Below are 25289 nucleotides of genomic sequence, written 5' to 3'. Positions count from 1 at the left end.
TTCTGGACTCTGTTGCCTTCGTGTCAAAAGCTTGACACGATAACAATATAACAATATTTCTGACAATATAAGTTTTTGGGATTCAGTGTAAAGATATCTTCGCAGAAATGATAATATAATTTAGAAAAGAAAATTTGGATAGATTTTGAAAGATTGATAAATTTTAATAGAAAATTCTAAATTTCATATATTATACCAGAAGACAGACAAATTTCAAGATTGTAACATTTTATTCTTTAAATTTTTAACTTTTCTAACGATTCTTTTATAAATTGTTTACTTTACCAGAATTTTTCAACAGAGTTCTGGTCATTTCGACTTCTACTTCTTGATCTTTGCCACCTCTTCCAGGTATGCAGCAAGCAACTTCGTCTAAAAACGAATATTAAGTTACGAGCATAAGCTATTAAAGTCGATTAATTCAAAGAAAAACGTTCACAAGACGTACCATTGACTATTTGGGCAGCAACGAATGCAGTTAAGCAAATGTAAGTCACGTAGGTCCGAATTTGGCTGCAGGTAAAATTTAGTTTCCGATCTTTCTGGGTCCTTCTCACAAGCATAGGCGTAAACTTCGGGGGGGCTCTGGGGCTTCAGCCCCTCCTGAGGAAAACCGAGGAAAACCTGAGCCCCCCCTGGAAGATAAGGAAGTGCTTCACCAATTTTTAGATTAGTTTGTTATATTATTGGTTCCACGCATAAACATTTTGAATGCCTGAATAGAACTGATGATCTCAACCTAAAGAAACTGATTATGATTTAAAAATACACTTTCCATCATCTCATGTGTGTTTCTTCTTCCTCGATTATGAAAAATGCACGAAACAATCACCTTTAAGCCCTTAGCTAATCCATTTTCTATCCTGTGACTCCAGCAGCTGCCATTAGGAATTGTCATTAATCTATTGAGCCCCCCCCCCTCCCTGAAAAAATGCAAGTCTACGCCTATGCTCACAAGTCGAGGTTTAAGGTAAAAACCTGGTTCTATTACTTAAGGTCATTGTTTATATTCCCATAGTGCCTCTTACTGTCACAGTTTGTAAATGTAATAATGTAAGTTTGTAAGTTCGAAACAACATTTAAATGTTTTTTCAGATGCTTTAAAATTCTTAATGAAATGCTTGATTGAAAACGTTTAAAAAGAGCCTCTGGGTGCATTGATAATAATGGAAACTTTTCTTTTTCCAATTCAATTAAAACTACAATTACAAATTTCACTATTACAAGGTAATTTGCAATTGGCTAGCCAGGGTTTACAAAGAAAAAGACGTTTACAAGCACAAAAAAATAAATTAAAGAAAAGGAAAAAATTTGTTCGTCATTGTTCTTTTTAGAAGTTGTCAGTAGCAGAGATCGTTAGAATTGAAGAAGTTCAGGATTATTCCAAGATTTATTTCTGCGGCAGAAAATGTAATAGGTAGTACGGATAGTTAAATTGGATAGTTTGGAGATCATGAAGCGGAGATGATTCTCGCTGATATCTAGAGCGTTGCACATGTCGATAAAAGAGAAGCAGGAGAGACCAAAGATACCTAGGGAACTGATAGAAAAAATTAACAAACATGATAGAAGAATAGGCTGAGCTTGGGCTGTGAATGAGATTCGAGTATTTCTCTCTTTTGCGGTTAGCATTAACATCCAAGTTAGTTTCGTATCCTACTGTAAGCTCGAGTATGAATAGCCGATGGTCAGAAGTGACTAGAAGTAGATCAGGCCGGAAAGAGTCTCCTGTTATGATAGAGGGTGAGAGATAACCTGAAAGATCTGCGTAAAGAGAGCAATTAGGTATAGCTTTTAAAGATTGTGCTAGGAAGTTTAATGCAGAAATATGGCGCCATGTGCAACGGCCTTTTTCGTGATATGTTTTGCAGCTTGCAACAATCTGAATTAACGTTTCTGGCATATGGCAAAAGGAGCAATTAGACGACTGACTTTATTTGCATTATTGATGGGATTTTTACTTAATCCACGTCACAGTGGCCTAAAACCTACGAATATAATTAAAGATAGCCAGTTCAGCAACAGTAGCATTTGCGAAACCTCCATCAGGCTATATAGCATAAAGCATAAAGCTTGACTATAACTACTACTGCTACTGCGTAATGTACTCAACAAATGTGATATGATAGAATTTAGGTGAATGCTTCGTAAGTTGCACTACAAAGGGCGTGCCATAGAATAGATGTACTGTTTTAGAAGTTCCTTACGCTAAACGTTATTATTATTATTATTATTATAAAATTATTTACAGTATGGTTAGCTTAGAATGGTTTTTTTCGAAGTTAGGTGCAAGGCAATACGGCGTTTTATGAAAGCAATATCCAACAAAAACGGATTTTGTGAAAAAGGACTCAAGGCGTTAAAGGCAATCAGGATTTCTTCATATAAACATTAGCATATCCGATAAAGTTTCTCGCTTTCTAACAAACACTGATTCCTGATACACAATCAATCGAGCAACAGGTCCCACCTCCCCCTCCCCTCCCCCTCTCCCTCCCCTGCCCCTCCCCTCCCCCTCTCCCTCCCCTGCCCCTCACCTGCCCCTCTCCCTCCCCTGCCCCTTCCCTCCCCTCCCCCTACCCTGCCTCTCCCCCTCACCTTCCCCTTTCCCTTCCATTTCCCCTCCCCTCCAGTTCATCTAACTGGAAGACTGTTGTAACTTAACCTGAGAATGATAATAGTTGAAACTCACCCCGTTTAGAAAGTTTGACTTGTTGATCTTCTCGTTTTGTGAATGTGCACCGTCATCTGCACACCCCATTGGTAATAGCATGACATTTTTTCCAGTTGCTTCTTGGAAAACCAGGGTCACTGGAATGCTTCCTCCTTCACGAGTCATATCTGGTTCCACGTTGTGCACTGTAGACAGAAAAGTTCAATTCATACAAGCAAAACAATTAGGGCTATACAAGTCTTTTACCTAATTTAACTGTTAGTCTTATGCGATCAATATATCTTAATACACATCATTTTTTGCCATCAGTAACATTAATACGCAAATTTGAAAAAGTGTTTGCGTTGAGCAGCTGACACACTAACTTAGATCATAAACATATCTACCGAGATAGGGGGGTCTGTAAGATCCATTGTCAAGTATTGATAGGGAAACTCTTCTCTATATCACGCCCCCCCCCCCCCCCCCCTTAAAAAATTTTCAGTTGCGAAAAATTTTCCCAATTAATCTATTAAGAATACCTCTAATAAAACTTGATTTGGACCTGAATATGCAAAGCATCAATAAAAATCCATAGCTTTGGCTGAAAAGAATATGTAGTTACAAAGGGGTTTGAAGGGTTTATTCTTACAAATACAGTTGATCCCGTCAGGTCGGACCTTTAATTATCTGAATAGGAACATAATAGGAAAATTAGGTCGGAGTCGTTCGTCAGGTCGGACCTTTAATAATAGGAAAATTATCTGACTTAGCGAATGTCCAACCTATCTGGACTACGACTTTTGACAAGAATAGGATAGGAAAAGTCAATGGTAATTGAAGGCCAGTCTGACTTGATGAAAGTCCGAGTTATCCAGGTGTCGACTTAATGGGATTCATCTATATTGATTTGAAGTCATGAGAACACAAGCCGACCCGATTAAGTGGCCTGATTTGGCTACAGTCAAAGACTCTAAAAATAAACAGGACAAAATAAAATCGGAGAAAATGTTCAAAAACTGGCAATGAGAGCTAGATTAATGCAAAGGCAGTCTTATAAAACACATTAGTAGACATATACACTGGCTAAAATAAAGTTACGACACAAAAATGATAACGGCCGATTGGGAATAGCATCTTTTGATAAACTAAACAGGCTTAATGTAGTAATCAAGCACATAGCATGATTTACAATTATAATTCTAGTTCTCTATCATACACAGCTATAAATATATTCAAGGACCACATTGAAAATTGGGCCTTTTTCTAACGCAAAACTTTATACTTTTAAATAAAGCATTTATTTCTTAATGTTAAAATTTCATTTATGATGTCAGGCTATTTGATGTAAGATGTCAGGCCTTGGTGATGCAAGGCTGTAGAGACATTGCAACCATAGTCTATGTTGCAACATAGCGACCTCAATACAAATCCTTACCATTCTAAACAATGAGTTCCAGCGCTAAACAAAGTGTTTTAAAATAAGATATAAACAGTCAAATCTTAAAGATCCCGTATCTATACCTAGCTTGGTTGCATTTCGCCCAGCAACATAATGTGGATGGTTGGGATCACTCATCCAAGGTTTGCCACCATGCCCCATTGTTACTTTCAGCTGATTGGGGCTTCCACTATCTTTGTGCACACTTTCGCAGTGCTTTTTAACCAACTTCTCAATTTCTTCAGGAGTTTGATTCGGAACAATTCTAATTGAAAATTTTCCAATCACCTGAAAAGAACAATTATATCTAAATTTGAAAAGCAGCCATTGTGTTTCAGAAACCCAGCCTTACATTACCTCACAAGACTCGCAATAAAATTCTACAGCAAGGAGCTTAATGAATATCATCAAAATCAAGCGCGGATACAAAGTTTTGGAAACGTATGGGCTACTTGATGGTTTACAAAGAAAACTTGTGCATTTTTATTCCTTTTATCAAGCAACCCTTTTGGCACTATTGATTTCACGAATACGAATCTTAAGTAGAACTGGTATACTTTTCAATTAAATTCTATACTTGAAAAATCCTAACCCTAACCCTAACCCTAACCCTAACCCTAACCCTAACCCTAGCACCATTTCCCTCCGTATTCGAAGTAAAATGGCAGAGATATGATGTCTTTTTGTTCAACATTTCATAGCTAGCACAAATAATAGAAAGATTATATATATCATTATAAGAGGGAAAGGCTCTCGACATTTACCATGCTAAAGGATTTCATAATAAGGGGACCACCCTCGTTACATGTACCAGACTATATGATTTCATTCACGATAAGAGGATACCCTGTCTACATTTACCATACCAAACCCTTTTCTCTGATTATACAACAACAAGATCATTAAGCGCCAACAAAATCGAATAAGGTTTAAAGCGATTTTATCCTAAGAGAACTTACTCGTTTCGGTATTACAGTTTTTGCCCCAGGAGCATCAAAGGCTCCCTCGATACCTGTAAGAAATAGACAGCATCATAATACTGAAATCAACGTCTTCAAAACCCCAGTATTTAACGGTACTCTTTTCAAATGATAATTGTATATTCTTATGAACCGTTTCTGCAGCAGATAGTTCTATCTCTATTCCCCTGCTGTGTAGCAGATTTGCACAGTTTTATTGACTCTTACCTAACATACAAAAAACTCCAAATTGACCTTTTTGTTGCGAAAAAATGACTCATCTTCAATTGATTGACATTTCTACTCTTGCATCGGTAACACTCATACGCGACGACACGACAACACTCACGTGAAAAAACCTAGTTTGCGTGCGACTCGACGCAAGCTTGCGCGCGACGAAGGAATAGAACGATGAAATTATGCTGCAAACTGCTGACTGTATCATACTTGATTCTATTGACGTATCGTGTTGTTATTTGCGAGTTATCTACAAATTTACTTGATTCTATTGACGTATCGTGTTGTTATTTGCGAGCTATCTACAAATTAAAAAAGCATTTTTCAAAGCATTTTTATTTTTCTGTTGAACAAGCTTGAAAATTGATTCGTAGGTTAAATGAATCATTCATAGGTTTCCTAAAGAGTTTCGATGAAAAGGTGATGATACAATTTTTCTAAAACTATGGAGATTCAATTTTTCTAAATAAAAAATAAAGATTCAATTTTTCTACAACTTTGAAAACAAGCAAAATCTTATTCCCTTTGCTAGCTCGTTAATAGAATTGCAATTTAGAAAAAAATCAAAATAATGTTTCTTTATCTCTTGGTTGTTGCTGCGAAGGATAAAAAGTTACATGTCTTAATGTAAAAGAAAAATTATATAAATAATTGGGAAGGGCTGTTAGAGCTGAAACAGATAATGACTGTTTGTGCTTTCACTCTGTAGGATCCTGGTTTCGATCCTACATAACCAAACGTAAAAAATTTTGCAGAATCAATGGTGAATGTTCCAAGCCCTTAGGGGTAACATGTGGCATTCCCCAAGGTTCATGCCTAGGCCCCCTTCTTTTCATCATAAAAGGTATAACGACTTTGAAGAATGTTTAAAATTTTCATCGGCAAGCATGTATGCTGATGATATACACACGACAATAGTCCCTGAAGACATTAACAAGCTTACCCAAATGATGAATGAGGAACTAGAAAATATTTCTGACTGGATGAGGAACAATAAATTAAGTGCAAAACCTATAAAATTGAGTTTATGCTTATCGGTCATCCACATAGAATAAATAAAATTGAAACTCTAGCTCCTCTGAAACTTAATGGCGCAGAAATAAAACGAGTGAAAAAAAACTAAATCTCTAGGTATAATTGTGGACGAGAACCTCAACTTGAAGAAACACTTTAAATCTTTGAAAGAAAAAGTAGCAAGTGGTCTGTCTGCATTGAAAAAACTGAAGCACATACTTCCACAATCCAAACTATGTGAGGTTTATCAAGCGCTGGTTGAAAGTCACCTCCGATAAAGAAATGTTGTCTGGGGTATCCTGCCAAACACGAAGCTACAAACGCTTCAGCGTCTACAGGATAGGGCATTCTCAATTATTGAAAATGGCAAACGAAAGGACCCCTGGAACAGTGATTGGCAAGGCGTTGATCAGATCATTTCTTTTGATCGATCTGAGATCCTCTGGAACAAGTATAATCAGAGGATTGAAATTTCCAGTTACAACACAAGAAACAATAGAAATCTCGACATCCCAAAATTTAAGCTTGAGAGTATATAAAAAGGATTTCACCTCTCTGGGCTTAAAGCTTGGAACAAAATACCCAGAGAACCAAGGGAGATCTCCTCACTCTATCAATTCAAACGAAAATTAAAAGCTCATCTGAAGAGCTCAGGAAACCTGATTTAAAACCGACTCCCAGGAAGATCAGATGTCAAATTCAATTCACTCATATTCTAAAATAATTTTTTAAAATTTTGTCTTCCATTATTAGTTTTTTAGCTTATCATACTTTGTATTTAGGTTTCTGATGGGATATCGTGTTGAAATAAGAACTTAATAAAAAAAATAATAAAGTCAACTCTAGCTAGTTCACTTTATCATAAATGCGGCTCTCGATCAAGTGACACAAAACGACTTTCGAGTTTGACGACTTTCGTTGAATAAAGCTTGCTATAAAAATAATTCATCCTTATCCTTTGAATATGAAACAGATTGCATTGATTCGCGTCTTTGTAGCTTTGTACGCCTTATGTTTGCTAATAAGCCTTATCTCCCTAAAAAATCTACATCCACTTTAGTGGAAAAATGCAAGCAGGCAACATCTGCGCAAAACAGGTTTGGAAAACATTCATTCATTTAGAGTGTCAATTCATTGGTTGCTCTAGATTCACCATAAAACATGACTTTAGATGTGAAGGCCATTTTCAAAAGGAAGCGATTCCATTTTGAAAACAACATCAACATTTACAGCTGTTACTGTTCAGTATCTTGTTCGGTAGCAAGTCTACTGTAAAAAAAAGGAAATGTGCGGTGTTATGTTTGACAATCTAGGACGTATGCTTTTTCTGGGTAGACTTTGAGTGTAAAAGCTCTTGGTATAATGAACAACGAAGACAAGCTTTAAAACATAGTCAAAAATCATTCAGCTCCTACAAACCTTTAAGGCTACCCTATGAAGATGCGAGAGTCAAACAAAAAAAGTAAGATCAGCACTGTTATTGAGCCTCCAGGGATACTAGAATACACGGGCTAAGCTTCTTACAAGTGGGCTGTAGGGCATCAGGGCAGCAGGGGGTTAGGAGCAGCAGGGTGTAAGGGGCAGCAGGTTGTGAGGGGCAGCAGGGTGTTAGGGGCAGCAGGGTGTAAGGGGTAGCAGGGTGTTAGGGGCAGCAGGGTTTGAGGGGCAGCAGGGTGTGAGGGGCAGCAGGGTGTGAGGGGCAGCAGGGTGTGAGGGGCAGCAGGGTGTGAGGGGCAGCAGGGTGTGAGGGGCAGCAGGGTGTTAGGGGCAGCAGGGTGTAAGGGGTAGCAGGGTGTTAGGGGCAGCAGGGTTTGAGAGGCAGCAGGGTGTGAGGGGCAGCAGGGTGTAAGGGGCAGCAGGGTTTGAGGGGCAGCAGGGTGTGAGGGGCAGCAGGGTGTGAGGGGCAGCAGGGTGTGAGGGGCAGCAGGGTGTGAGGGGCAGCAGGGTGTTAGGGGCAGCAGGGTGTGAAGGGCAGCAGGGTGTGAGGGGCAGCAGGGTTTGAGAGGCAGCAGGGTGTGAGGGGCAGCAGGGTGTAAGGGGTAGCAGGGTGTTAGGGGCAGCAGGGTTTGAGAGGCAGCAGGTTGTGAGGGGCAGCAGGGTGTGAGGGGCAGCAGGGTGTGAAGGGCAGCGAGTGTAAGGAGCAGCAGGGTGTAAGGAGTAGCGGACGGGTGCAAGGAGCAGCAAGGTGCAAGGAGCAGCAGGGTGTATGAAGCAGCAGGGTGTAAGGGGCAGTAGGGTGCTTAGAGGCAGCAGGGTGTGAGGGGCAGCGAGTGTAAGGAGCAGCAGGGTGTAAGGAGTAGCGGACGGGTGCAAGGAGCAGCAAGGTGCAAGGAGCAGCAGGGTGTATGAAGCAGCAGGGTGTAAGGGGCAGCAGGGTGTAAGGGGTAGCAGGGTGTTAGGGGCAGCAGGGTTTGAGAGGCAGCAGGGTGTGAGGGGCAGCAGGGTGTGAGGGGCAGCAGGGTGTGAAGGGCAGCGAGTGTAAGGAGCAGCAGGGTGTAAGGAGTAGCGGATGGGTGCAAGGAGCAGCAAGGTGCAAGGAGCAGCAGGGTGCATGAAGCAGCAGGGTGTAAGGGGCAGTAGGGTGTTTAGAGGCAGCAGGGTGTGAGGGGCAGCGAGTGTAAGGAGCAGCAGGGTGTAAGGGGCAGTAGGGTGCTTAGAGGCAGCAGGGTGTGAGGGGCAGCGAGTGTAAGGAGCAGCAGGGTGTAAGGAGTAGCGGACGGGTGCAAGGAGCAGCAAGGTGCAAGGAGCAGCAGGGTGTATGGAGCAGCAGGGTGTAAGGGGCAGTAGGGTGTTTAGAGGCAGCAGGGTGTGAGGGGCAGCGAGTGTAAGGAGCAGCAGGGTGTAAGGAGTAGCGGACGGGTGCAAGGAGCAGCAAGGTGCAAGGAGCAGCAGGGTGTATGGAGCAGCAGGGTGTAAGGGGCAGTAGGGTGTTTAGAGGCAGCAGGGTGTTTAGAGGCAGCAGGGTGTGAGGGGCATCGGGCGAAAGGAGCAGCAGGGTGTATGGAGCAGCAGGGTGTAAGGGGCGGTAGGGTGTTTAGAGGCAGCAGGGTGTTTAGAGGCAGCAGGGTGTGAGGGGCAGCAGGGTGTAAGGAGTAGCGGACGGGTGCAAGGAGCAGCAAGGTGCAAGGAGCAGCAGGGTGTATGGAGCAGCAGGGTGTAAGGGGCAGTAGGGTGTTTAGAGGCAGCAGGGTGTTTAGAGGCAGCAGGGTGTGAGGGGCATCGGGCGAAAGGAGCAGCAGGGTGTATGGAGCAGCAGGGTGTAAGGGGCAGTAGGGTGTTTAGAGGCAGCAGGGTGTTTAGAGGCAGCAGGGTGTGAGGGGCAGCAGGGTGTAAGGAGTAGCGGACGGGTGCAAGGAGCAGCAAGGTGCAAGGAGCAGCAGGGTGTATGGAGCAGCAGGGTGTAAGGGGCAGTAGGGTGTTTAGAGGCAGCAGGGTGTTTAGAGGCAGCAGGGTGTTTAGAGGCAGCAGGGTGTGAGGGGCATCGGGCGAAAGGAGCAGCAGGGTGTATGGAGCAGCAGGGTGTAAGGGGCAGTAGGGTGTTTAGAGGCAGCAGGGTGTTTAGAGGCAGCAGGGTGTGAGGGGCAGCAGGGTGTAAGGAGTAGCGGACGGGTGCAAGGAGCAGCAAGGTGTATGGAGCAGCAGGGTGTAAGGGGCAGTAGGGTGTTTAGAGGCAGCAGGGTGTTTAGAGGCAGCAGGGTGTGAGGGGCAGCAGGGTGTGAGGGGCATCGGGCGAAAGGAGCAGCAGGATGTAAGTGGCACCAGGGTGTAAAGGACAGCAGCGTGTAAGAAATGCAGAAGCAAACATACCATGGAGGGACAGTGAGGGGTATCTCCAGCGATGCATCAGGGTCTTCTCCTTTCCATCATCAAGTCCCTCGTGAATCAGCTTCTTTGCCCCAAGATCATCCCGGCATTCTTCCTAGGAAGCGAAAATGCGCCTTATTCACTCGTTATTTTGATAAGATCTGAAAATAGCACGGAACATGTCATACAATTAGTAAGCCATGTTTCCGCTTTTCTACTTACACTACCTACTACTTACAGTGTACTTAAGAGGGTACCTCATGGAAAGACTCCCCCCCCCCCCCCTCCAACCGTTTGACCAAACGTTTGACATGAAATTTAAAACATCCCTGCAATTACTTTCAACAAAATTTTTGCCTTAGAAAATGCCAAGCCCCCTTCTCCCGTTTATCAGACCCCCTGCTTATTAGATTTCTGATTTGGCCATCTCCGTAAGTAGCATCAAACCTATCACCCCAATCACTGCTTATTCCCGACCTCAGAGGACGGGGAATCGTATCTAGGTCCAGATTGACAGCAATTTAAAAGGATATGATTGATTAGCTAATTTTTTGGATTTCTATTTGATTGTAAAATTTTGTGAAATGACGAGAGCCTTCAACCAGGTATTGTAAAAATATATTACTTTTATATATGTGCCTCCAACTAACATAATCTGTTCCTCTATCCAAAACGTATATTAATATATGTTCTTGCTATTAAATCTATATTTTAAATGGTTAATAAAACTAGCAGAGATATGATGTCTTTTCGTTCAACATTTCATAGAAAGCACAAATAATAGAAAGATTATATATAACATTATAAGAGGGAAAGCCTCTCAACATTTACCATGCTAAAGGATTTCATAATAAGGGGACCACCCTCGTTACATGTACCAGACTATATGATTTCATTCACGAAAAGAGGATACCCTGTCAAATCTATATTTTAAATGGTTAATAGAACTACCAGATCAAACTGGATAGTCTTGTACATAGCTCTCTCCTCGTCCGTCAGCTCTTTGACTGAGTCGTTGATGCCAGCGATCTTGATTCTGCCTTGGTTATCAACAAGACTTGCAAAAACATTCACCAAATCCGTCATGGCCTCGTGCCTTCGTGAATAAAAACAGTTTATACCTCATTTAAGCAAATCATAAGACAACACAAATGTTAAATCAGGGAATTTTTCATTTCTTAAAGCATTTACACAATCTTGGTCTCAACTGTCAATTGGAGTTGCCCGATGAGGATAATTGTTAATATTCTGATAAGAAATTTAGTTAGCTAGTGGTTACCCTTTGCATGTCATCCTTGGTGATTCTCACCAATGCTGAGATTTAATAACAGGGAGAAAACGCCGCACAATAAATATTGAATTTCTCAAACGCTTCTTTGACACATCTATCAGTTGGATAACAAAAACATGGCTAGAGAAGCTACTTTCTGATTGGAATGGAAAAGCTGTTTTGGTCCGTTTTAGCAAAACCTCAAGGTCAGCAAGATTATATCTTTAAAATTACCGTTTGAGAACAATGTGGTGTTTATTAGATGAATCATTTATTGGAATAAAAATCAGCGACCGACCAGCAGCAGGGCATTTCCCACCGAATTATCTAAATTAATGCACTAATTTTAGCAGTAAAGAAAAGCTGCTTTGGATCTGACATACCGTAAATCCTCGAATTAGCCCCCTGGGGGCTTATTCATTTTTGAAATTTTTGGATGGGGGCTTATTCGAAGGGAGGGCTTATACGTGGGGGGGGGGACTTATAAAGTTATTGTAGACATTAAGAAGAAATTATTAAAAGACCTCGTTTATTTAAGCGGGAACTTCTTTATGAGCATTTAATTAATTCTCAGCAAAAGTATGAATTTTTGAGGTAATTCAATAAAATGCCAAAGACAACCTCAGATGGCAAAAATCATCAAATTTAAGGGGGTCAATTCAAGGATTTACAGTAGCAGTGGGGGCTTATTCGAGGGGGGCCTTAATGACAATTTGTAGTTCTAGGGTGTGAACTTATCTGAGGGGGGGGGTGTTTTTGGAGGGGGGCCATTCGAGGATTTACGGTATCTCCACTATCTACCACTGGCATACCAGAAAAGTGATGGCAATGAATTATTACAAAAAGATGGCAAAAAGGAAAGCAAAATGTATTTTCAATTATCTTGAATCAACCAATGAACGGGAAAAGAAAAAGCAGCAGGATTCAATATTTTCTTCAATTTTCTGCGTATTAAAATACAAATTGATCAATTGGGGAGAAGAACAATCAAAAAGGTACTAATGGGGGACTCAGCCCCTCCTTTGGGGATCAAAATACCTGGGTAATAATGATTGATCACAACCCGCGTGCTCTTTTATTTTTGAGAAGAGGGTCGTCTCCTCATAAGAAGACTCCCTAACCCAACAAGCAGTGGCGTAACGCAGTTTAGGGCGTAAAGCAGTTTAGGGCGTTAAACAGTTAAGGGCGTAACGCAGTCGAGGGCGTAAAGCAGTCGAGGGCGTAACGCAGTTGAAGGCGTAACGCAGTTGAAGGCGTAACGCAGTTTAGGGCGTAACGCAAATTAGGGCGTAATGCAGTTTAGGGCACCTTAGCTAAGGACCCCCGACCAAAAGAGGCACACAATTATTTCATATCCATGTTTTTATGGCTTCACTCAAGTTCATTCCATTTTTAACAACTATAAAAGTTCTTCACCTGAAGCTTCTATAACTCAGCTACTCCCCCCCCCCCCCCCCAGTTAACGAGAAAATACTATAATTTATACATCCTGATATTGTGTTTGACATGCTCCTCAGCGTTGGATGGGACTTTCGTCTATTAGTAGGGACCCCGCCTCAGTTTTCCTTACGGCACCGGATGACTCTGCTACGCCACTGCCAGAGGTATTTAAACGATGCTGTGTTTTCTAAAAAAGCGCCACGAGGAAAGGATATTGTTACTACCGTTTTTTCAGGAAAATGAGATGTTTGTCAGAGTATACATCTGTTCGAGGCTAGGCAAAACAGAGGGCGTTATTTGTCATAAGATAAATGCCAAGCTGGTGAAACAGAACAACAGTTCTCAGTGCTGTGCGACAATTACCCGTACCATATTAGAGCTCAGCAGAAAGAAAAGCTTAAAATCTGTAATTATAAATAAGACGCCGAAATTTAGAACAAAAATTTATTTGCATGAGAACTCACACACAACCACCGAAAACTCCAGAGTGTAAATCTTGCTTGGCACATGTAACTTCAGCAAAAAAATAACAGACTCCCCTAAAAAGATACAAGAAACCATTGAAAATAAATATCAAATAAAAGATCCTATTACATGAAACTGCACTGCAGGTTTTTCTGTTGAGCTGTGATTTGAAGGACTCCAGAAAAATGCATACAAATATAATAATTCTCCTCTAAAATGAACTCTGTGGAGTATATTTCTGTACACGTTTTCAGTTTTCGAAAACCGATAAATCATCAGTGCGAAAATCTAGACAAAAGTGGAGGCTTGGAATCTACAGATTCATGAAACAATGCAAACGGATGAAGGAAATACAGTCATCGAGATAGGGTTATGAATACACACCGCAGACCATATGTAATGCATGGCTTCTGCTTTCCAAGCCAGTAATTGTCAGAGATGCAAATAAAATCGACATCCTAGAATACAAAACTACATATCAATAAATTTAGAGCAAAAATCTTACTTTCACAGCCAGATTGTCACGTGACGAGTGACGAGTGACGAGTGACGAGTGTACATTAAAAACAGACTTGTCAAGTAGCTAAGTCAATTGGGAAACTCTCCCGTGTAGACAACTTAGTATTTGCCATTTAAAGACTCATTGCTAACAATGGGCCTTTGCGAGCGTGGCGACGGTCCAAACAATTGCAGTAATTTTCTACGGATTAACCAAAATTGATTCTAGACAGTCTAAAAATGCATTATGGGATGCTTACGTAGCGCAATGGCTCATTGTTAGCAATGAGTCTTTAACTCCTCTCTAGAACAATCATGTCCTGCAGTTTTACGGTCAGCAGTGCGCCAGACTAGTTTTGACAAACAAACCAACTTGGGTCTTTGGTCGATACTTGGATCTTATACCTTTCAGCTCTTCAACCATATTTCCATTAAGCCTTTTCCCCGCCTAGGATGTTGGTTTGTCTATCACATTCCTTTTTTTTTGCTTTTTGACTATTTCATTAGGATACAGAAACAAAACTACTGGTTTGATACAAATAAAGTTTCTGTCTGTTAACGGAGTCGTTTGACTAAAATTCTTAATAGCAAAGAGCAGTGCAGAACGCAAAATGAAGAACGCAAAAAATATCAAGAAAATCTGTGACGCTACCAGTATACACGTTGCCAATCTGCACGAGCACGGACATTTGTCATGGAAACTTGTCAAGGAAAATTGCCCTCATAAATGAGGCTTTCTGGAATGATTTCCATGGGTGCGATCTCTTTCGCAAGCGTTTACAAGAGAACGTGATTCATTCCACTCAGGTGAGCTGGCTTCTTACTTGAAACTTATAAACACGTTTTTCAGTTTCAGTTCCACAGTGATGACGATTAGTTTTCTTCAACACGGTAGATTTTTTGAAACTTTTTAGGAGAAACCGCCATTTTTCTTTTTAGTTGCGTGTTTTATAATTTCATATATAGTTAAATATTGTTATTTCAGAGGTAAATCGAAATGCTTTCTCTGATACTGTGTGGTGTGGCTACGTATTATTTCGGAACAGAGCTATGTTTGTACGCCATCACCTCGGGGATGAGAACTAGCCTGTGCCAACTTCCTTATATGTGTGCCTATTGATATAAATCACGACATCTTAGACAATAAAGACGGTCTAATTAGAAATTGCTTTGCTGACTCAAAGTCACACGATTTCTTTGTGCACAAATTTTTTGCGCAGATGTTCCTACAAGTAACTTTTCTAATAAATGAATAGTAAAATTTCTTTAAATTATTAGCTCAATTTAAATTATAACATTTTAAATTATAACTTTTTAATTTAAATTATAACCTGGCATTTCAGTATTTAGACAGAAATGTACTTACTTTGAAGAAAGTGTCCTTTCTTGCCATTATGAGTTCTTCTAGACCTTCACTACCGCTTTCCTCCATACCCTCAAAACATATCTACAAAAAAGATAAAATGATCTTCTACTTGTAAAAGCTGATCTTCATCTTGAACTACAGGAGAAAAACTACAGGAAAGTAACAACAGGAGTAAAACTCCGCCAATGGACAGAGCTCTATAGAGAACAACATCGACATAATGCTATTACGAAGGACATTTGATTATACAATCCTCGTGCGCATTTGATATCATGTTAAAAGACACATCTGTAGAATTGTGCGTATTCTAATGACGTCATCACAGATAATGAAACATAGCTTTACTAGATAGCAAAAAATACCTTCAAATTCACGGGGACCTCTCTGCCTAATTTCTTGTAAGCCTCGAGCACATTGAGCCATGCAAGAACCGGGCCCTGAAAACAGACATTTGAAAAGATTAACTTGCGACTGACGAATTCCAACTGAGATAGTGCATCAAATTAACTTCCGAAGACGCACACAACCTTTCGAAGATAAAATTACTTGAAAAGCAAAAGCATTATCCTTTATACCAAGATAAATTAATGGAACTCCATTATTTTTTCTTGCTACTTGTAAAAAACTGATTTTAACCTTGAAACATAGTTTAAGTATCTACAGAAAAAACTCCGCCAATGGACAGATCCCTGCCGATTCATGTTTGCAGGAACCTAGCCTATGGTGTCGAATCTAAAAATTTCGTGGAGGAGAACAAAATACCATCGTCCTCCAAAGTATTGGGGGGCGACCGCCTCCCCCTTGCCCCTTAGGTGTCCGCCATTGATAAAACGTTACGAAAGAATGCCACAATTACAGCCATCCTCCACTCGGTTTCCTGGGATAAAAATCTAACTTGATTGACCATAAAAGTGGAAAAGCCAGATCAAAATGTAGTCGAAAAAAAGCATACAGAAAGAGAATCTGCACCTTATCGTCGGTTGATCCTCTCCCAAAAAGTTTCCCATCTTTCTCAACGAGAGTAAAAGGCTCTGTGTCCCAACCATCGTCCTAAAAACAAGAAGAATTGAAAAACTGACTTCAGTAATTTCTTGTCATCGCGCTGGTGTTTATTTTCATGCACATCCACCAAGATGATGCACCTATACAAATTATCAACTGCGGTCCAAAGTGGAACACTTTTATTGTGTACTAAGCACATTATATAGAGCCGCCGTCAATTTTTTTTATCCCGGCATAGTACCGATATCATTTCATGTCGCTTTCTCCTCGAGGCTAAAAATATTGAAAGCGAGTATAATTTTCACTGAGAAAAGTGCGCCAATTCATATAAAACAACAAACAAGTTGGCGGTGTCTCGTGATCAAGTCTAAATTACTGCTGCTCTCCTACAAATAAACTTACCACCCATCTTGCAAACAACTGCTCACTATAACAGCCGTTCGAATGAGTCGGTTACTCAACAATTCTCAGCAAAAAGGACAGAAAGCTAATTGAAATCGAAAACCTTAGTGATTCTGAAGATAGCTAATTGCAGAATTTTTGGACAATGTCGTAGTGCCTGTTTTATTATCTCATATCATTCTTCCGTTTTTGTTATGCTTCGCATTTAATTCCATATTGATTTTCAGTTCTTTGTTTACACCTATTTTGGAACCTTTTTGGGAGTCAATGTGCAAGCGCACAATTGGACAAGAGCACACTAGGACAATGAGTAACATATCGGCTACTGTTTTTCTCCAGCGATATGATATCATACCGGTATAGTGTAAACAGGGCGCAAGAAAACTAAGGATTTACCTATACAGGCATGGTTTCATGCTGGCGTCAAACCATACCGGCATGGTACCGACATTGTGTAATCAGGGTCTCAGATAACGATGAAATTCGAGCCACACTATTGGAATTTTTATTCAATTTTTAAAAAAGCGCTAAAACAAACAAATCGTTCAACACATTGTTGATAGACCAATTTGTTTTTCTTAAGACCCCGTTTAAATGGGCAAAATGGGATTGATCCAAAGATATTTCGCGTACACAAATAAACGGGAACGCACTGGTTTCCAGGCCCTTTCCAGGCCTGATGGAATGCGCATGCGTTTTAAGTTTGTCAACAATAACACAGGCACGAAGAAGATATATTTTATTTTTCTTATCCAAATTCTATAGTCCGCATAATTGCAAGACTGTTGAGAACGAAAGGCAATCATCATAGATTGATACCATCAGGATTGGAAGTGTTACATAACAGGGATCTCAAGCAACGCTGCCAGTCTGTGACGGGAACAAATCATTCTCAAAAGCTGGAGTCTGCTTTATGAATTAATCAATGTTTCTTGTTTGATTTTTCCCTAAATCGAACAAAAAAAAGGTCGAAGCGCCATATTCAAAGCCCTTCAAATTGGGTAATTCATTTGCCTCGTTTCCTATCCGTATCAATTTTGGATTGATCCCATCTTTTTAGCCCGTTAACAAGGGAAGGGATCGATCCCTAACTGGAACGAACTCCAGAGCGAACCGACATTAGCACAGATCGCACATAGATTTCGACCGTCTCAGTGTGAACGGAGGGCCGATCCGTATCAGTTGGGATCAATCCCTCGTAGACGTTGACTAACTTTCATGTTTTCTATTCCATCCTTTAAAAACTATCCATATACACATACGCAGCTTTCTTTATAACCTACCATCAAATGTCGTGCTTACAGTTGTGACTTCTAATTTCCTGACTCTATCACTTCAGGAGTTGCCATATATTGACACTTAAATTCAATTGACGATCGGGGTCTGCAGTCACGGGAATATGAAAAAGTAAACTAATATATAATCCCGAGGTTAGATACACAAAGATGAATTCCAAAATTTTATCATGTTCAGAATCTTGAACTATTACTGGGTCTGTACCTACCAACAATTAGAGAATGTAAGTAATGTCTCAAACAGGAAAAGAAAAGTATGACTCTAATAGATTTATCAAATGGGAAACTAGAGGAATCCAGATGACCGAAAAAACAACTACCAAAGCACTGAGCCTAGGTAGTTCATGAAGAAGTGTAGTTTTCCAAATATGAAAGTTCCAAATCCAAGTTCCCAGTTGGATTGGCCATCCAGGGAACAGAAAGGAGTTAATTTTTCTCTAAAAGGAGAGGAAAATCTCTTTAAAGATGTAAATATCGCCAACTACAGCCAGTGGGCGCCATCTATGATGCCGTTAATTGCTCCTTAGCCGATATGGCCCTACAGTTTTTTGACAAAGGATTTCTGCAAATCCAGTAACACACCTAGGTCGTAAGTCTGTACCTAATGCATACAAATTTAAGATACATTCAAATACACAATAGAGTTTTGTTGGAAATCCAAATGAAATGCTGGTGGAGTAGAGTTACTGAGGACCTAAAACAACAAAACAGATGTTTCACAATATTCTAAGCTTTGGCAGATAAGTGTTTGCACGCTCTTTAGAGGCATGGGGACTTTTTCAACGAATCTCAAAGATACAAAACTTACCAATTTTGCTGGCTGGACGTCTAGATGGCCATACACACAAATCTGTTAAAGAAAGTAAAATTATAAAAAATTCCAAAGAATAAACACACATTTAGAGCTGATGGCCTGTGGCATATAGCGCTCAGAATGTTTTTTAATCAAGCTGGCTTACTGAAGTACAGCAGTAGAGAAAAATTTAAAATGCTGAATTTTCATAATATAGATAGTTTTTTAAACCAATTCAATAACAATATATACATATTACAAAACTATACTATAAAACTTAGCTTTTTTACAGTTCAGATACGATGAATGACTTAAATCAAGATAAAGCAAGTGGTAAAACAATTAAAAATATAGATTTGAATACCAAGCGAGAACATTGTTGAGTTTTCAAGCTTGTTTCAGTCGAATTCCACAACTATTTTATAAGTTAGAAATATAAGTAAGCAAAAGGAAAATGAAAACAAATCCTTCAATCGGAATTTTTTAATATCATAATTCTTTTGGATGGAGGAGAGTCAAGGTCACAATTATGGTCTACTAAGTCGGGCGTGTCACCCAAATGAGTATGATTTGGACCGCGAACACAAGGTGTTGTCTATGTGAAATCAAAGGATGTCTCAATCAGAGATTTTAGGCAGTAATTAAAAACATCTTAGGTCCAATACTGAGCCGCAAATCAAAATTGTTTATTATAGAAACAGCATAATAAAGGCTTGGTTTTTATCACGTGGCTGAAGGTTAAAATTGACAGTTAAATCTGTTCTTGTAGCAAACCTTTATCCACGTACCTCTCTATCAAAAGACTCTCTGAAAAAAGATAAAAGACATTTTTCTGGACATACTACGCTATAAATGCTGTTATGTTGTACCCAAGTACAGCTGTATGTGATTACTCACCGTATGTTTAGCAGGGTCATTACCAAGTGTTGCCAACAGTATTGGAGGCAAAGGTATCTCACTGCCATCAGGCATCTTCTGCTTACCAAGAGGGTTCTCAGCAAGTTCAACTTGTGCTCCAAGTGTTTCCAGCTCCTACCAAAATATGTTAATATGTTGATATTTGAGGCCTGAACAAACGGGAAAATCGAAAAAGCTTTCATTTTCAAATAAGTTTAACTCAACTTTATTAGACCGCTTTGCCTATTTTCTATAAGTCCTATTCTTCATTAAAATCTCAAACACAGTTTCAGCCATAATTACCATAATGATATTTACAGTCAATTTTACTGTAACAAAATTCACACAAAAGTATATGAAGCTTTAGGCTTCCAGTTATTGAAAGAAGACTTTGGGCGTTGTTTATCCTGATTACACATTTTCAGGTAAGTAAAAAATGAAAATACACTCAATTGGTTATGGGTATTAGACTAACATAAACAAGATTTTGTGAAGTGAGACATAACTCTCAAACCTTTGCTACATGTTGGATCATGCGAAATACATCCTGACGAGTCTCAGCCCATGCAGAAACACTTTTTATTGCAACCCAGTCACCAAGTTTCTTTACATAATCATCAATATGTGCATCAATATGGCTAAAGACAAGAATATATTTGCTCAAAGAAGAAAAGATTAATTTAAAAAGCAACAGGGAGGGCTGTAATAACATTTGTCAAGTTGTAAACAGTTTGCTTATCAAATGCTAGGCCCAGGATATAAGTTGTTTCCAACACAGAAAAAATGTTGTATGGGTTATTTAGTGTGAAAAAGGACAAATTTTCTGAAAATGCAGAATTGAACATGCTAATTATTTTTTTAGAATTGAACAGACTAACAAGATTATATTTCATATCAATCCTGAAGGAAAAAAATTTCCATAACTTCCCAATACTGTAGAATGAATGGCCAAGTATTGTGACACGAGCAGATGTTGCAGATTACAAAAACTTTTTACTTATTTATAACAAAAACAATAATAAGACACTAGCAGTAATACAATACAGCAAAATTGATACGTTGGTGTGTCAGATACCAGCTGTGAGGCAAAAATTACACGTGAAAAACACGAGTGAAGTTGAGTATTCAAATCATTATTTCTGGTCAACAGTTTTGCATTTAATGTACTGATAAACATTCTAATTCAACCAGTAAGACCTTTTGTATGAACTTTAATGCAAATCAATCAATGATTCTACAATAATAAAGTCAATCGTAGCTGCCCTATCGAAAACCACTATATATTAGAAACTTTTTAAAAAACATCTAAAAACTTTAAAGAACACTTAGTCCAACTCTGAAGGTAAAAAATGCCATAACAGACAGCAGATAACCATAAGATATTGTACTTATATGGTTTTGGTAAAGATAACAGCCAACAAAATAACTTTCAAAGGGTGAGCCGATTCCGGGATAGCAAAATGTATTTGAAAGTGGAGGGGCCAAAACATCAAAGTCTTGAAAGGGCCTAGTAAAGGCCGCCACCATAGTTGGTGGCAAGAAAATTTTTAGAATTATGGTGTCTTAGGGATAGCCAGAAACTGTATCTAAAATGAATTTGGACTGAAAGTGTCACATGGTCGCGTCTATTGTAATGTTGACTTGAAATAGAAAAGTTTTGCAAAGATGAATGATAACCACTATCATATAGCTCGTAATGAAACCTTTTTTATCTTATACAACTTTTATACAACTAAATCTTAGACAAGGACCGATTTCTTTGATCTAATTCCCATATTCAATTTTATGTAAGCTTCTATGGCAAAGAAAAAGCAACCAAGGTAAAGCTAAGGACACATTTAAGAGATACTAGGCAAAGTTACTTACAGAATCATATACTACATTTATTTCCAATTTTGCCTAAAATTTTTCTTTAGCTCTGCAGAAAAGTGGGGGGCCATGTCCCCCCCTGGCCCCTTCCCCTGGTTTTGCCAGCCCTGCAATTGATATATAAGGGTTACATTCAATGACCCTACAAAGCACATATCTGTTGTAATTTTGAGCAGATTATTTTGCCGTTTAACAAGCAAAGTAAACTATCAGCTAAGGAATTCTTCTGACACTAACAGTTTGATTCTAATTCCCAAGTAGACACAAGCTAAAGTTTCATACTAGTCTCATATCAATCATCTAGCTTCTGCCTCCTTTTTTGTTCCCCTTTTCTTGTTCATAGGTACCCTGTGTTATACTGATAAATACAAAATTGATATAAACAGCGTGCACTGGTTGTGATAATTCATAAGGCTAGTAAAGTTTAATTAAAATGTTAAAATTTTACTCCAGGGTCTTTTCAGTCCATGCCAAATGACACCCACCAATTCAGATTTGCTTTATTTTTTAATCATAAACAGGGGTTTTGGTTTTGACTCCATGTTAAAATTTTAAACTGCAGATCTATTTAAGAAATGAAGATGAAGCATCAAAAGGAAAAGCTTGCATGAAGCTGAAATTCAGCATGCTTATAGAACATTATTCACTTATGAAATATTTTGTTGGAATCTAAAAGAGAAATTTAACTTTCCTGTGAGAAAGATCAATTTTCACACACAATTATGCAATAAGCAGGTTGCATATAGTGTTGTCATAAGGAAATTCTTAGAGGTGTACCAAGAAATAATGTTTCCATGAATTATTCCAAGAAATAATATTTAGTCAGTATAAGACCTCAAATTGGCATCCATATTGCATTTTGTCACAGTTGTGATATATGATGATCATGCCTCCATGCTTTCTAATTATGAATATGGATGCTGATTACTTTTAAGCTATTGGTTTTCTTTGCATAAGGACAACATACACTTATGTGACAAAAGAATTAGGACGATCGCCTCGAAGCATATGTGGTTAATCCTTTGCTCAAAGAACAACATAGAAAATTAGTGGAACATAACAAGATTGCTGGTTGAGATTTTTGATTGCAATTTTATCAGATTGTAGAAATAAACATAAATTTAATAAATTGCAAAAAAGTAAACTTTTTAGACAAGTAACATTTGCTTTATTCTACATTATGTCAGATGGCCTCCAAAAATCTAGGCAGCCGCCATTTGCATTGGAACTCGCTAAATTGATTTTGCAACGAAAAAGCTTCAGAAACAGGAGGAAATCTCAATAAAATTTTAAAATAGCTTATTCTTGGTCTTAGAAGATTCCGTTTCTTATATTGTTTAATGAAAACCACTTGTTTTCAATTACATCAAGGCTTTGACTTTGACGAGGTTATTGAAAGATCATTATGTTATTGTTATTGGAAATTTGTTTCACAATTGCAACATAACAAGGTTTAATGTCTTGCTTGAAAATAAATGGTCTTTGCAAAGAATCATTAGTTGTTTCTGTACTTGCCTGGGGACTTTCCACAAATAATTGGACAAAATATTCAGCATTGATTGACTTGATGTACACAATGCCAGTTTGCAGATGCCATTAGGCCCATCCAATAGTCGGCCTTCCCTTGCCTACCATTCTTTTAATTTTAGTCAGCATTAATAACTTATTGTTCGTGTAAACAGCATGTGTAGTAGACTTGCTGCAACCAAACTTTCTTGTAGTTTCAGCAAACAAATGACTCGCAAGACCCAAATATTTTATTGCTTCTCCTTCTCTTTCTGGTCGTTTTTGTGTTTTCGGCATTGAAACTAAAACATTGATATTTTCCAGTTCTCCCTGAGATTTTGCTACTTTTCTCATCCTAATACTTTTGTCACTTAAGTGTATGGGCACAGGGTTTCACAGGTTTTCAGAAAACAATATCTACCTGTTTCAATAGTGCACCTTAGATAAGATACTGCAAACTGACACTTTGAGTCAGTAGCAGCGCCACCGGGGGGGGGGGGTAATATTTTGTATTTCGTCTAAATTCGATGAGAAAATGTTGGGGGAGGGGTAATATTTTGGCAACATACTTTTTGATGTCATCCTTTGATATTCAAACTGCCTCTACATAGGCAACAGTTAGTTATGGACGTTCCTCTCAGGTAAAATTGGCCTTCCTTGTTTGTAAAAAGGCGTTTTCTAGAGCTAAAAGGGCGTGGCCTAAACTCTTTTGTTTTGTAGTGTCTGGCACCGCCAGTGCTTTGAGTGATGATTTGAAAGCCTTGGATACTTTGGAACAAAAGAAATATTGATAGGAGACTGGATTTCTGTCTGAACCTTTGCAACGAGGGAGAGCTGTTGTTCTTGCAACACCTAAACAGTAGTGCATACAAAACTCTGTAAATAATTTAATTAGATTTGGACAAAATCTCTGGCTGGTCTTTAATTTGCTGTTTTCTTCTTTTTTCAAATATGGCATCGTCATATAGGGCCTTACCTCTGAATGGGGCAGCGTGATACTGACCCTAACTCTATGTGCAGCCTAAGGTTTTGCAAACAGCCTTTTTTGCAAATAGGGCCTGCATGAGATGAATTTTGTCTTTTGGTGTAAGACTTTAAAGCACTTGCAGATTGTGAATTGTTGCTTTTAGACCAACATACATGTTATTGCAAATTGAAATATCATATAATTCACATGTATCTATTGTTGTTTGGGCACATATTTTATATCCTAGGATTCCAAAGTCTTAATATTCTTGTCATCAGTCTCTTTGCAAAACATCTGGGAACGCTTTCTTGTTTATTTTTCAAAGAAAAAATGTTTTGATGGGGTGGCTCTCCCCCGGGGGGGATGCTCATTTTTGAAGATCAGTTAACCTATTAGTAGAGCTCCTCCTCAATTATTTACATAAAATTATTAAGACCTTCCTCTTCATTTTGAAAGTTTTATATCTTTGTGTAGCATAGTTATTTGTTAGTAACTAGTTGTAATGCAAATTTGCAGAATCGTTTTTAGGATTAATTGAAGATGACTTTATCGAAACAGAAACGGATCCATTTGCTTCGTATCAATTTCAACTTTGCGTGGCCTAGTAAAACAAAGTGCTTACAATCATCCAAAGATGCAAAAGGTAAATAGCTAAGCACGTGCTAAAAGGTTTAATAATAAAGCTAATATCAAAGACCAACAAACCTAAAAACTGCTGCAAAGTCTGCCATGACTGATTCAAGTACTTCCAAGAGATCACAAGACAGCGAGGAAGTCTCTTCACCAGGGGCTTGGGTACTAGTTCATATTCTTCGAAAAGCGTGCTGAGTTTGATGCTTGCACAGGTGGACCATGTCCTAAACACTCTGAATCAACGCTACAGGTGGACCATTATAATAGTTCAGTGAAATCATGAATGACTCTAGTCATTAATGTGGCATCGTTCACAACAGTAGATTAATTCTTTCGGAGATAATTTTTTATAAGCCCCCCTTCCTCATAAAGAAAAATGAATGCTGAAAAATCCTATCAAATTTCTTGCTACTGGTTTTAGAATATTTTGGAAGGATCTTAATTGTTGTATTCATAGCGCCAATGATACCATGATTTTAAAACAATAAGTCTTATTTTTATATAAAATAAATTTCTTACATGCATGATCAGTTGTGGAATTTCTGTAACTTGTGAAGTATTATAAACAAGAAATGTTAAATTTTGCCTTTTTCAAAAGTCAGTTGTTTCATAGCTATTTTTCTTTGAGTGACTTTTTGAGCGACATTTTATCGAATTGTCCAGTATTTCTTTCTTATAGTGAAGTTATCAAACAAAATGGGTGTATTTTTTCTCTTGAGTCCTTAATACAATTTTTATAGGCAACGATCCTTCAAGAATTACGATCGTCTAGAAAACA

At 38.9% G+C, this 25289-nt stretch overlaps 1 protein-coding gene across 1 annotated transcript; it reads right to left on the bottom strand.

Moving 5' to 3' along the window:
- Positions 1-139: 139 nt before the first annotated feature.
- LOC135695421 (cytosolic non-specific dipeptidase) lies at positions 140-24736 on the bottom strand. The gene is made up of 15 exons (XM_065214508.2): positions 24584-24736; positions 20051-20174; positions 19537-19671; positions 18655-18696; positions 16117-16197; positions 15510-15584; positions 15148-15228; positions 13668-13741; positions 13283-13357; positions 11060-11204; positions 10112-10223; positions 5054-5106; positions 4178-4382; positions 2693-2859; positions 140-372 (listed from the first exon to the last, which is right to left on the bottom strand). Exons 1-15 carry the CDS (start codon positions 24607-24609, stop codon positions 322-324), a joined length of 1446 nt encoding a protein of 481 aa, XP_065070580.2. The 5' UTR covers positions 24610-24736; the 3' UTR covers positions 140-321.
- Positions 24737-25289: the final 553 nt, after the last annotated feature.

The sequence above is a fragment of the Rhopilema esculentum genome, chromosome 2 (genome assembly GCF_057945365.1).
Source record: "Rhopilema esculentum isolate cy_ngs chromosome 2, ASM5794536v1, whole genome shotgun sequence".
Classification (NCBI taxonomy): Eukaryota; Metazoa; Cnidaria; class Scyphozoa; order Rhizostomeae; family Rhizostomatidae; genus Rhopilema; species Rhopilema esculentum.
This window is presented reverse-complemented; position numbering and strand designations above follow the sequence as displayed.